This window comes from Trachemys scripta, chromosome 1 (assembly GCF_013100865.1).
Source record: "Trachemys scripta elegans isolate TJP31775 chromosome 1, CAS_Tse_1.0, whole genome shotgun sequence".
Lineage (NCBI taxonomy): Eukaryota > Metazoa > Chordata > Testudines > Emydidae > Trachemys > Trachemys scripta.
In genome coordinates, this window is record NC_048298.1 from 104303908 (window position 1) to 104317404 (window position 13497).

The 13497-nt window shown below is 40.1% G+C and overlaps 1 protein-coding gene across 1 annotated transcript in view; it reads left to right on the forward strand.

Moving 5' to 3' along the window:
- The window catches only part of PKP2 (plakophilin 2), a 76079-nt gene that overhangs the window by 23520 nt on the left and 39062 nt on the right, over positions 1-13497 (forward strand). The window contains exon 4 of the mRNA XM_034779919.1: positions 5893-6031. Within this exon, the coding sequence (XP_034635810.1) occupies positions 5893-6031 (139 nt within the window). The remainder of the gene's footprint in view (positions 1-5892; positions 6032-13497) is intronic.

Sequence of the window (13497 nt, forward strand, 5' to 3'; positions counted from 1 at the left end):
TTGAACATTTCTGATCAGATAGCTACAGCATCATTTGTTTACAAGAAATTAAGTGTACAGACCATTAAGGTTGCAGTATCAGAGTAGAGCTTTGTTCTGTGTGTTTTCAGGTCAGGACAAGTTATCATACAGTAAAATGATTCCAGTCAAAATACAGCCTGTTTAAACAAAAATACTGAATTCCTGATGTGATTCTGATGCTCTTTTAAAGCAGGCAAGGTTAAGGGATTAAGCTGACTGAGGCTATGGGGCAGGCAGTGCTGACAACTGAATTTCTATATCTCTCCTCTGACTCGGTATGAGGAACTGACTGGGTGAACCTTAAAAGGTTTGGCTGTTCATTTCAGTTGGGATATGCATGCAAAAGTTCAGATTTTATTTGTACCTGAAAAGAAATATCTGAACCTTAGTTGCTTAGTGAAATTGTCCTAAAAAAAACTCTCAGGAAGAGCCTCTCTCATGGGCATTCCTTACTTCCTGTGTCCAGTTGGCCAGTTCTGAGAATGATCTGCCTTGAGGTATTATGGCACTTCTGGTCCTAGTCAGAACCAGGAAGTACAGAAGCACAGGAAAATGAAACAATCAGAATAAAAATTAGCCACACTTTTTAAAAAAACAAAAAACTCAGAACAGGTGGGGAGGTTTTTTTGCAGGGGTGGGGGAGAGAGGGGAGGAGTTGGTTCAAGTTTTAGCTCAAGATTTAGGCCAGTTCTTCCTTTATCCAGGCCAGTTTATTTCTCCATTGTATGACTGTCAGTTGTGTCAAATGATGGATTTGATTCACCCTTCATCAAGTTGCTTCAGCAGATACATTTATACCGGAGATAAGGTAGACACAAGTCCCATTGCTGCCCTCCCTCAAAGGTCCTGCTAGGGGGAAGCAGCCATTCTCTGAGACTTCCCAGAAGATATGGTAAATGAGTGCATCTCCTGGGTACCCTGGTCCCATACTCTCTGTCTGACTGTATTCACTATGTGAGCAGTGTCAGTTGGCTCCAGGTTCCCCAGCAGTGCACAGACTGGGGACATGTTTATATCATTTGCTCCCAACACCAGAGGAAATTTCTACTGCATAAGCCCACATCTTGGATTCTACAGGCAGAATGAATCAGGCCCTCATATTATATTTTCCTGTATAAGCTACTATTAACTGTTGAATGGTAATTTAAGTGGCTTTGTTTCTCCACTAAGGCCCTGATTCATGAAAGCACTTACATGCCTAAGTCCCATTGACTTAAGTTTGTATTTAAAGTTAAACACGTGCTTAAGTGCTTTCCAGAATCATGACCTAACTCTGGACTTGATTCAAACTAAACTCATTCAGGGGAAAAGAGGAGTGCTTTACCCAGACACCAGTATATTTTTATAGAGAAGGTTTTTTTTTTTTTATAAAATTAGAGGAGCAGCATAGAACAAAATACAGAAATGATTCACAATTAGACAACATGCAGGTGAGGTTTCAAGGCAGCACCCAAAAGTAAATGCCAAAATCCAGTTAGCAAACAACTTGGCTTGTATCTCCCAAGGTAACAACACTTCAAGGGCCACAATTTAAAAACAAAACAAAATCCTTTAGCTTTGTGCTGGAATAACTTTTATGTTTGTAATTAACTGTGGGCACAAATACTAGAATTTAGATGTCAGACTATAAGACTTGTTGGCAGAATTGCTGTTCACACCTGCCAGTGTGAGTCTGTATTCTGTTGTTGTGCCTATAACTGATTGTGACCATGTTCAAGTACAGAGGCAAAATTAGTGGCCAGATTGAGGCCCTCTTTGAAAGTGTAGCCATTAACAGCCAATTTTTTTCAGCCCAGCTTTTGCGGGTACTCTATATTTTTGCCACTGGCAAATTATGGGCACAAATAATTGTGGGAAGCCTATAGGCCACCTGAGTATCTAAATACCTATATGCTCCAAGTTCAGATGTTCAGGTGGCCTAAATTGCATTTTTGAATTACAGCCATATTATGAAAATCTAGCCTTAAATTTCCATAAGGACTTGGCATTTACTCAAAGTATAAGAACCTGTATGATGGGTCATATTAGTTAGAGATTGGAAAAGACAAATAGTCAAGATATAGTCCCTGAAAAGAGATGCATCACTTGATAGTACACTTGATTTTAGACAAAAAGTAAAGAATAAATTATAATCATGTAAACTGTCTTTTAAATAATGAATTAAGAATAGATTCATTACAGGTGCTGGTGTATAACAACACACCCGCAGAACACAGGTATCTTATGTTCAGGCACCTACAAAAACTGTAATTACAAACTCTACATATTCCCCCTTTTTAAAAAAAAATCTCTAGATCTGATTAACATTTAAGTAGAGCAGGGATCGGCAACCTTTGGCACGCGGGAAGCAGCAGCCAGCACATCCCTCAGCCCCCATTGGCCTGGAGCGGCGAACTGCGGCCAGTGGGAGTCGCGATTGGCCGAACCTGCAAACACGGCAGGTAAACAAACCGGCCCAGCCCGCCAGGGTACTTACCCTGGCAGGTTGCGTGCCAAAGGTTGCCGATCCCCGAAGTAGGGTATTTTTTGCAGTTCATTCTATTCCATATTAACATGGTCCATCTACTTTTACAGACTGCACAGCATAATGTAGAATTAAGTATAAGAGATACCCGACACATTGTGCTCTCATGTACTCCATTGTAAATTGAGTAGTGTAACTACACTGAAGTCAAGGCAATAAACTGTGAGCATAAACTGATTTATTCTGGGTTTACATCAATGATACCAAAAACAAAATTTGGCCCTGCAAATGTCATTCTGTAATAGTAATTACCATAGAGGAAGAAGAATCAGACAGGTCTTTCTTTTCCAGTAAATGCTGGATAATTAAATGTTATGAGTCCAATTCTGTAGTCCTTTATTGACTCTTTGGGGTCTGATTGTGCACTAATTAAATAAATGAGAGTAGGGTCAGGGCATTATTCATGTAAAGCAAAGAGAATGAAATCCTGCCTCCATGGAAGTTTATTGGCGTTTTGTTATTGACTTCAGTGGAGGCAGGATTTCACGCAGAGTAATCACTCCCCTTCCCCAAATATCTCTTAATCTAAGACATGAGTAAAAACTTGAGCAGTAAGCCTTAGCAAATTTCAGCATTTAGCCTTATAATAAAGCACACACTGTGTATTTTACAGCTGTGTGCAGGAAGTTATTTAAAACTTAAGAATTCAGTCCTACTCCGGTCTCTTTAAAGATTAACCAAGAGGATGTAGAATCATTAAACTTTTTATATATAAAAAAAAAAGCATTTAAAAACATTTACAGACTATTTAGTCTGTGAATAAAGAGCACAAGGCATAGAGACACTTGTCCCTATCTTTTGGACATGCCGATAGGATGATGCACCAGAAAGACTCTCATATCAAAAGCTTAGAGAGTTTCTGGCGTGCTGCTGCCCTTTGATGTTACACAGCTGTTCAGAGAGCAGTTCCTTCTGGAGTCGTCATTCTAATTGTGCTGAGTGCCACTGTAAAATTCGCAGACAAAATGGTGTATCGCGACTACTCTATATTCTGGTAATCAAGATAAAGCGGCAAGCCCTCATGGAGTAGTCTGGAAGAGATACAGGTATCTTGGAAGTTCATTTGCTTATTTACACTCTGCTTGCTCATTTGTAATATGGTAGTTGTACATCTGTGAAGGTTTTGGGGTTAGGACAGGATCAGAGCTTCAAATTCTGATTTTTAAAACGTTGACAAAATTTTGGGGTGTTTGAACTTTTGAATATGCTGCACAATGGGTCACAAATAATGTATTCTACTGTCCTGCCAGATAAACTTCAGTGAAGTAAAAATTAGACTAAGCCTGTTATAATTAGCCTCATAACAATGTGAACATGAATGATGACTAGTGAAAAGACTGCAGTACACAACAACAGGATGGAGACTTTGGGGTATGACATGTGAATGCAGATATCCGCCACGAAGAAAGACTTTCAGTGAACCATATATTGCTCTAGATCGCCTTGCAGAATTACACTGGCTTCAATGGGAGTTGTGTGTATTTATTTTGGGTAGTACATGACCTTGTCTGTCTTGACTGATCTCAGTGCCATGGATTAGCTGTTCCTGATATACATGTCCTGCTATCGGGCCTACTTTTATAGCAAAAAGGGTAGGAAAGTATGTACTTTTCTGGCTCACATTAAGGGAAGTAAGGAAGGAATGTGATTCAGTTTGACCAGTTCAGTGCTGTTCAGGTTCATTGTGTGATTTTGATCAATTGTAAGATCCTTACACCAATGTTGCAATTTAGAGCACCTCAGCAACTACACTAAATTGCATCGGCGTCAGGGCCAGTCATGAGAATCAAGGTGCTGTAACTGGCGCCAAGCAGTTTGGTGCACAAGAGAAGCTAGTCCACGTTGTTGTTTTTTGCTCATAAGCTTGTTTCTATTTCTCCCTTCCACTTGACACCCTCATCCAGTTTCTCCTTCACTTCAGCTTTCATTTTTGTCCTATCCTTTTCAAAGGTGTTATTGATATGCCTAGCAGATGTCTATGTCCTACCAGAGCACACTCCTTGGCACCTCTCTGTTAAATAGATCAGTTCAAAACACTAATTCAGAGAAGAAGAGAAGACAGGAGGTTGCATGATTCATAATAAATGACAACATAGTGGAGACCTCAGGACATAAGAGTGTAATTTCATTTGTGATATGGACGTCACAGTTGTTTTCCTTCTCTTTGCTGTTCTTGCAGTCATATTAATCACTTCTTATGCCTTCCAATGAACCTCCAGCAGCGATAGATTATAATTTACAATTAGAGTTGGTCAGAAAAACTCTGATAAAACATTTTTCCATTGGAAACCTGCCTGGTTTCCTGCCACATCACTCACCTCATAGGCTGCGGGGAACACCAGAGCTTCCAGGATCTGCAGCTCCGGGATAGCTCACTGTTTGGACTGCTTTGGAGTCGGTGACCTCTAGGCTTCCAGACTCCTGTGGCAACTGGCTCTCTACTGTTACCTTGACAACAAGAGTCTGGTCAGTTTCACAGTGCTGTTCAGTGGTGGGCACAAGCAAATCTGGCAAGATTCATGTTAATTTCAGTCAGAAGCAACCAGGGCTTCCTGAGTCCTGGATTCAGCTGCAAACCACCAGGTGAGCAACCACGGATTCCAGGGATATATTTTGTTTTGGAAACACCATGCTTTGGTGTTGCCAAAATAAATTATTGCGGGATTTCAGTTCCATGAAAATTTTTGTGTTTTTTGCCCAAATTCAAAATGAATTTCTTTTCTGAAAACTCAAATTTTCATTGAACTGAAATTCTGGTTCTGTCTGTCTGAAACCAAAGCAATTTTCAAGCTGCCGCCCTCCCCCACCCCACCCCCTAAAACCTCCCCCACAAAGGCCAATGCAGCAGATGTTCCATGCATAGAGCAGCTGAGAAGGATAGGACATGGTGTGTATATGCCATCATAATGGCATAGCAGAGAAAAATAAACATCAGAGAACCCTGACAGTTACAAACAAACACACTTGCTAATTTGGCCTCCCGTGGGGCCCAATCCTTCATGGTGCTATGCACCTCCTAAAGTCAGTGGGAGCGGAGGTTGCTCTGCACCTCACAAGGAGGGGCACTTGAACTTCTGGTGTGGTTGTGTAATTCCGGCAGGATTTGTCGGGTGCTGACCCACTTCATGTTATAACAACTCCACTTGTCAGAATTTTTTTCCAAAGCATGTGTTAGGCTGTTATGGATACCATGACCTTTCTCAACTCTCCTGTTACTAGGAGGAGCATCGTAGTCTAAGTATAACTAAAGAGTGTTATGAATTGCCTGGTAAAAAAAAAAAAACAGTGTCTGAATGCTGGTATTCTGCCATCTTGATTCACCATAACTTCCATGGCTATATATTTAGGAGTCCAGAAGGGGGGATGACTCTGGACCTCGCAGTGAACACTCTGGACACTGAAAAGACATCTTCGTTACCCAGGATCCTTGCTGCAGTTAACTTTATACAGCATGAGTGCTTCCAGAAAGCAGAAGCCAGAAGGAAAGTGAGTAATTGTTTTCAACTTCATGCAATGAATGTTCTGCATTTACTGTACTGTGTTGTCTGCCATTGAAAGAGAAAAGGACAGTTTAAGAAGCATCATGGGAAACAATAAATAACATTCTAAGCCAGACTCTCTGTTGCTGCAATTTACTCCAGCACCATTGAAGTCAATGGAGTAGCTCCAATTTACACTGGGAAAAAATCTGGCCCTCTATTTAGTATTACAAGCAGTTGGGCTTACCATACAATTAATATGTATTTTCTGTTTCTCTTCTCCCTTCTCCATTTTTTAAAAATTAGGGACAATTTCATTAAAATAGATGTTCAGTTACAGTGGAGATGACAGCCTGATAAATACCTAGGTAGAAAGAAAATAAGGTACTTTCATTGTGTTAGTGGAAATTAAAATGTGCTGTGGTGTTTGGACAGGAATATACGCTGTGGGATAATGTGAAAGAGCAAAATTATCTAAGGGTCTTTCTCATTTAAGTTGAGAAATGAGTTACCCGGTTATTTAGCACTACAATATCTAAGAGTTGGGCATATAAATAAAGAAATAAAAACCCACATAACCTGCTGAACCTAGCTCAGCAAATTGCATGTAAATATAGTAAAGTGAGTAGTGTGATTCCTCATTTGAGAAGAAAATGATCAATTATGGACCACTAATTCCAATATTTTTTAAAAGATATGTGCCCAGAGTTAGGCTCCTAAATTCATATTAAGGCATCTAAATAGTGGCTTCATTTTCAAAACCATTGAGCACCCAGGAGCGCCTAAATATGAACTTAAAAGCCTCACTTTAGACATGATTTTTAAAAAAGATCTTGGTCAAAATCTACATTTAGCAACTAAATGTCCATTTTAGATTCCTAAACCAGTACTTGGATGACTAAAACAGGTATTTATGTGCCTAAATACAAATTTGGGCATCTAAGTTTGATCACCCAAGTTTGAAAACTAAGCTTTTTGTGACTGTATCCTTTTTATAATTGAGGTGATATGGACCTGATCTGCAAAGTTTAGACCTAGATTTGTACAGTACTTTTTCAGGGTTTAGGAGTAGTGTTTGTATTGGATTGAGATTCACTTGCTCAGCAGATGGGTCTAACAAATCTTTATTAAGGCAAAACCCTCAGCAAGGGATTGTAGTAAGAATTATACTGGGTGATCTCAAATCTTAATAGCATAGGAAAGCCTAAATTTAGGAAGGTGGTCTTGCTGTTTTTAATGGAACGAAAGCCTGAAAAAAATACAAAATGTAGTATAGCTCACCTTCTTCCTAAATAACCCAAGTGTTTGTACACCCTCCCAAGACATACAAAGTAAAAACAGTAGTTATTACGTAGTTCTTGTTACTGCTCAGCATGCTGTCTTGTGAAGTCATTGTGTAGACTATTACACGTGCTGGGTTTGTCTGCTTTGTATAGTAATGTTTAATCCCTCTTACTAGACTTTTTTAATCATTAGAATAGCAAATAGATAAGTGACACAGATTTCTTTATTTTAAAGAGTCCTATTAGGTTATTTTACATAAAGGCTGAATTAAATAGAAAACTATGTTAAATAGAAACATTTACTTACACTATAAGCATTTTTATCTCTGATTGTGAAACCACTTGTGTCATACAGTAAAAATGCTGATCATGGTGGACTGCTGAATGTTCACCTAACAAATTCTTCTATCCTTGAATCAGCAGCTTTATCAGGAATATAGTGTCCCACAGTTTTGGGGGGAGGAGGTGTAGACTGTATGCACGCCATTCCTTCTAGTCCATCTTTTATGACATTTGGAACCCAGATACTGAGTATTTTGTGTGATCAGTTTTCATGGTATATTGGATGCTATGGAGTGTTTTATTTATTACACAAGATCATAGTAACTGTGGAGGTGTCTGTAGTAACTCCATAGGTAAGGCTGAGCTGAGTTTTGCACTTAAAGCAGAGAATCAATCTCTTTATTATATAAGAGAAATACAGTGTATCCGCCCCAAAATTACTGCAATTACTTTTTTTTTTTTTTTTTTTTTTAATACAGAATGAATTTTCTGAGAATTTACAAGTAAATCTGTTAATTTGTTTAGGAATTAAAATGAATTAAAAATGGGTCCTTTAAAGAAAGTGAGTATCTAGTATCAAACTTGTTTTTTCATTTCCCCAAAAATACTCAGTAACACAACAACACAGCCTCTTCAAGTGGCCCATTAAGTTAAAACTCACTGAAATATTGGGATATTTTGAATAGATGGATGGATAAGGATCAATGGTCATTTCCCCCCGTTATTCTTTATAACTGAAAGTTTCTCCTTCAGCAGAGACTGAAAGTTTAAAATGGCCTACAGAGAATACCACGAAGAACCTCCCTCTTTCAAAATGGCTGCTTTATCCAGTTGGTCTCAGTGGGACTCACATTACAGCTGACTTCAGCTGGTGGCCATTTTAAGAAAGGTATCTTCTCTCTCTCTCTCTCTCTCTCTCTTTCATTGTTCTCAGTGGTTCTGAGTGTCTCTACCTCTGCACAGCATAGGGGGCCACCGTGGGAATTTTCCCTGAAGACAGCTGTGTCCTCAGTCCCATTGAGAACAAGGGGAGGTGGTAGCCATTTTGAAAGGGGCAGTTATTTGTGACAAACTTTCAGTTATAGAAAATAATGGCATAAAATTGCCATTAATCCTAAGCATCTTTTCAAAAGCTGCCCTTTGCAGCAAATGTACTAAACTGGTAGGCTGGGAGGAGAGGGGAAAGTAATGCGTGTGCACGCATATGTGCATGCACAGAGAAATGAAGGGGGGGGGCGGTGCAGGAGGCAGAATAGGGTTACCATACGTCCTCTTTTTCCCGGACATGTCCGGCTTTTCGGCAGTCAAACCCCCATCTGGGGGGAATTGCCAAAAAGCCGAACATGTCCGGGAAAATGGCGGCTCTGCTCCTCCCCGACTCTTCGGCTCTGTTTAAGAGCCGGGCTGCCCGAGCGCTACCGGCTTCGGGTAGCCCCCGTGCCTCCGGACCCTGCGCCGCCGGAGCCCGGGAGGGGAAGTGCCCGGCTGGGGGCGCAGGGTCCGGAGGCATAGGGGCTGCCCAAAGCCCGAGCGCTACCGGCTTCACGGTTTGCCGGGCAGCCTCCAGACTCTGCGCCTCCCGCTGGGCGCTTCCCCTCCCGGGCTCCAGCTGCGCTGGGGAAGCACCGGCTGGGGGCGCAGGGTCTGGGGGCTGCCTGGCAAACCCTGAAGCCGGTAGCACTGGGACAGCCCTTTCCCCCTGGCTGGGAGGGAGGAGGGGGCGGAGTTAGGGTGGGGAAGGGGCTGAGTTGGGCGGGGCTAGGGGTGGGGAAATGGGCGGGGCCAGGGCCTGTGGAGGGTCCTCTTTTTTTATTTATGAGATATGGTAACCCTAAGGCAGAAGTAAGCAGATATGTACATGGAGGATAATGCACAAAGGTGCAGGAGGGAGAGAGAAATTGGATGAGTGGAGGTTTGTGGTGCTGGCGGGTGGAAGAGGCAGGGGGAATTTTGGAGGATCAGAGGGAGGGGGAAACAGGATGTACACTCTGGCTGGTTTGCATTGCTCTAGCTAAATAAAGCAGCTGTAAACCTATTTTAACTAGCCCCGTATGCGTTGGCTGCTATTCGCTTCTCCAGATTGGGGCAAAGCAGTCAAGAGTGTGTCAAAGAATCTGGTCATAAAAGTTAAAATTATTATTTTCATATAAAATATCAACCTTTTTTATATCTTCAAATCACTAGAAATATTACAGGACAACATTCCCTTTGAGTTTCTGGTTTAGGGTTCATGTGTGAATTTTTTAAATTGAAAAATAAACAAGGAAATTCCTGAACCACCTTAATTCTGCCCTGTTGCAGACCCAGCAATCTTCTCATATAGTTAAAACTCATAAGCTACGTTGAATTTTTTCCAGATTAATACTTATTATTTCCCCCCATTATGCTTCATAACTGAAAGTTTCGCCTTCTGCAGAAATCTTAATTCTGCTCTGAAATGACAACAATGCAAGAGCAATACAATAATGTTTAAAGCTTGTTAGTGTTTGTGGATCCTGCTTAGATTAAATGAGTTTCAAAGTTTCATTTGACTCCCCCCCCCCCCCCCGCTTTTATAGTGTCAGTACAGGGCAGAGTTAAGGTTGATTGGGTGCCCTAAACTGTGCATTACCAAACCATAACGTGTTTGGATTTCCTTTACATTTAATCTCTAAGTGTGAATTTCCTTGGTTTTGAGATAATTACAGCAACCTTGTAATGTAGTCTACCCTAAGTTACTGATATGTAGTCTCAACCTTAACTCCATTTTAATGTAGTCTTTTTCTGGGAACATGTTATGTTGCTATGTATACTAATCTTATGTATGTATTGATTACTACTTGTTTGTTTAATTAAATGCCAGATGTTGAAGGGATTATATGGCTTAGTGTGTTGGGTACATGCTACAGAGCATTTTCCTACTTAGGTCCCAGCTCAAATACACTTAGGCTTCTGTTTTTCTGAGTTTATTCATTCAATTTTCTGGGTTTATTTTTAGCAGTTAGAGTTTTATGTAGATGTGAAAAAATCAGCACATTTCTGGGTTTTCTCCTTGTGTATATTGTAATAAATAATGCATATTACATTATGGTAGTATATACTTAGGGCTTCGGATTTTAGATTTTAATTGATAAACACTGATAAAATGCCCCTGATTTTTTTTTTTTTTTAAATCTGTATTTATCCAATGAATACCAGAAAAAACACGAGAAATAGTTACTTGGATCGAAGGACTTGTCTACACAGAGCAGTAATACAGACTACAGGGGTGTGATTTCTCAAGCACACTAACATGTTGCACATTAATTGGCTTGTATAGACCCTGCTGGTGTGCACTAAACATTCCTTGCTGTGCTTTAATGTAGTACTGTTTGAAGAAGAACAATGTTAAAGCGCACTAAGGAACATTACAAAGAGATTAGTCATTATAATATATACTACTGTGTGTGTGTGTGTGTGTGTGTGTATATATATATATATATATATATATATACATTATAACATATAATATTAAGTATACATTACTCTTTACAGTTTATATCCAGAGAGCCTCAAAAACCCCAGTGTTTGGACACCTACATACAACTCACAAATTGCTAAAAAATAAATAAAAAAATGAAATTAATAAATGCCCCCAAAACAGAACCTTGTATATACTGTGGAGAATAATCTCTTTGTAATGTGCTGATTATGCTTTTAATGTAGTTCTGTTTCAAACAGCACTATATCAAAGCACACTCAGGAACCCTAGTGTACACCAGCACATGCTAGTGAGTTTTAGAAATCACGCCCTTTATTGTCTGCATTACTGCTCTGTGTAGATGAGCCTTAGCTGCAAGCTACCATTTCCAGTGTTTATTACACAAACACTGATTTGGTTTTTTGTTTGTTTGGTTGTTGTGGGTTTTTTTTTTTTTTTTTTTGGTAGTTTATCAGTTAAAAACAAAAATCAGAATCTCTAAATAAAATCTAGGTTAGCAGAGACCAAACCTTGTTCACTTCTTTGGTGTTCTTAATCTACTTTCTGCTGAACCAATATCTGCATTTTAAAAACTATCATCATAATTAGCACCCTTATTTTCAGTCTTGGCAGAGTCTCAAAATGGGTTCTGAAGGACCCAGCAGACCAGAAGTTCCAGCAGACCAGAGCTTGAGGAGCATTTGTGTGGCATCGTGAAGGAAGCTTGTATTGCTGCTTCTTGTGTTGTACTTGTGTGGGTTAACAAGAGTTCAGCTTCCAGGTCTGGAAGCTTGACTGTGGGGCCTTTTACCTTTCCCTGGTCCATTCATGCATCCAGGTAGAGTTCTTCTGGATGGTGTCCACTGATTCCTTCTCAAAGCAGTGGATGTAGTCTGGGGTTCTCTACTTGGTGGCCCTTTCAGGTTCCCTTGTTTTAACCCTTCCACCTGCACCTGTCCCCTATTTTTATTCTTTGTCCCCTATAATCTGTTAGGTCCTGTGGCCCCTTCTTCAGCTGAGAGCATGGCCATCTGTTGTTTGGTGGATATAAATAGGCCAGTAGCTTTCATAAGCTCTAGAGTCACTGACAATTACAAAAGGAAAGCCAGTAAAACTGTTTAAAGAAAAGCAACAAAACTAAAAAAGCAATGTCAAAAGGACATGTCAATTTTGTAGCGGTAAGCAAATAGTCCTTCAGTGTTTGTGCTCTACTTATCTTGACAGATGGCTATTTCTCTGAGAATCAGAGAACTGAAAGCATAGGGAACCAAGTCAGTAGTGTATTAGCAGGAGATTTTACCTTTTATGCAGCTGAGTCAAAGCAAAGGCAAGCCTACAGAGTACTTTGCCAGGGCATGAAGATAACAGGAGGCTTTGTTGCATTTCACTTCTTCCTGATCTCAGCAGCTGCCAGTTAGATTAAATTCTTTTGATCATACGGCTCCATGCTACCCATCATAGTTATATCATGTTGCTAAGTCTTGTATGTACAATCCTGGCTACACAAGGATGAGTTTGTCCAGAAGACCCTATTGCATTATGGGATATTGGATTAAACTAACTGCTTGAATGCAAGACCTACTGCATAAGAAACTTGTTCCTAAAGAAGCCAAAATTCATTTCCACCGCATCTTGGGATAACTGAGATACTGAGAGTTGCCACAGCACATAATCCCTGAAAAATAATTTATTTCCCTACTGCTGCTGTGATATAAAATGCTCTTTTTATTTTGCATTCTTCTTGGGTCAGATCCTCACTCTCTGGTCTTCTAAAAAGCAATTGAAGAGAGATCTCTTCTATAGGTACTGCAGTGACTTAAGCATTGTCTAGATTGATTTTATAATTGTGTGTGCTCTGAGGCTTTGTTTTATGTTTTTATTAAATTCTTGTATAGTGTGCTACTGCTAAGAAGCGCCCAGTAAGTAAAATAGGTTATTTATTATGCCTTCAGCCAATGCAGCAGGCAGAGGACAACAAGGAAAGCTGCAGGCTGGCTAGCATGGGGAACTAATAATTTTGAACTTCTGTAGCACCTTCCATCCACGACGGTCAAAGCACTTTACAAATATTATTGCATTAAATCTAAGGACAACCTTGTGAGGTGCAGAATTATCATCATCCCCATTTTATAGATGTGGAAGCTAAGGCACAAAGAGGTTAAATGACTTACATGAGGTTGCACAAGACTGGGGCGTATTTGGGAACGGAACCCTGCTCGCTTTAATTCCAGCCCCACGCTTCAAACTATGCTACCTCCGTTAGCTGTGGATTTTGACTGTGACTTATACAGAAGCCCTGAGATAATGGGTTCCATACCAAAATTTATAATTAGAGCTGAGCAAACTCTTTTATTTGGGAGAGGGGAATAGCACATTTAAAAAATGCAATTTTGGGGTAACTGAAACCATTCACCTTTGATGAATAATTTAGGCTAGATACAAAATGAGGGGGAGGGAAATTTTAAAAAG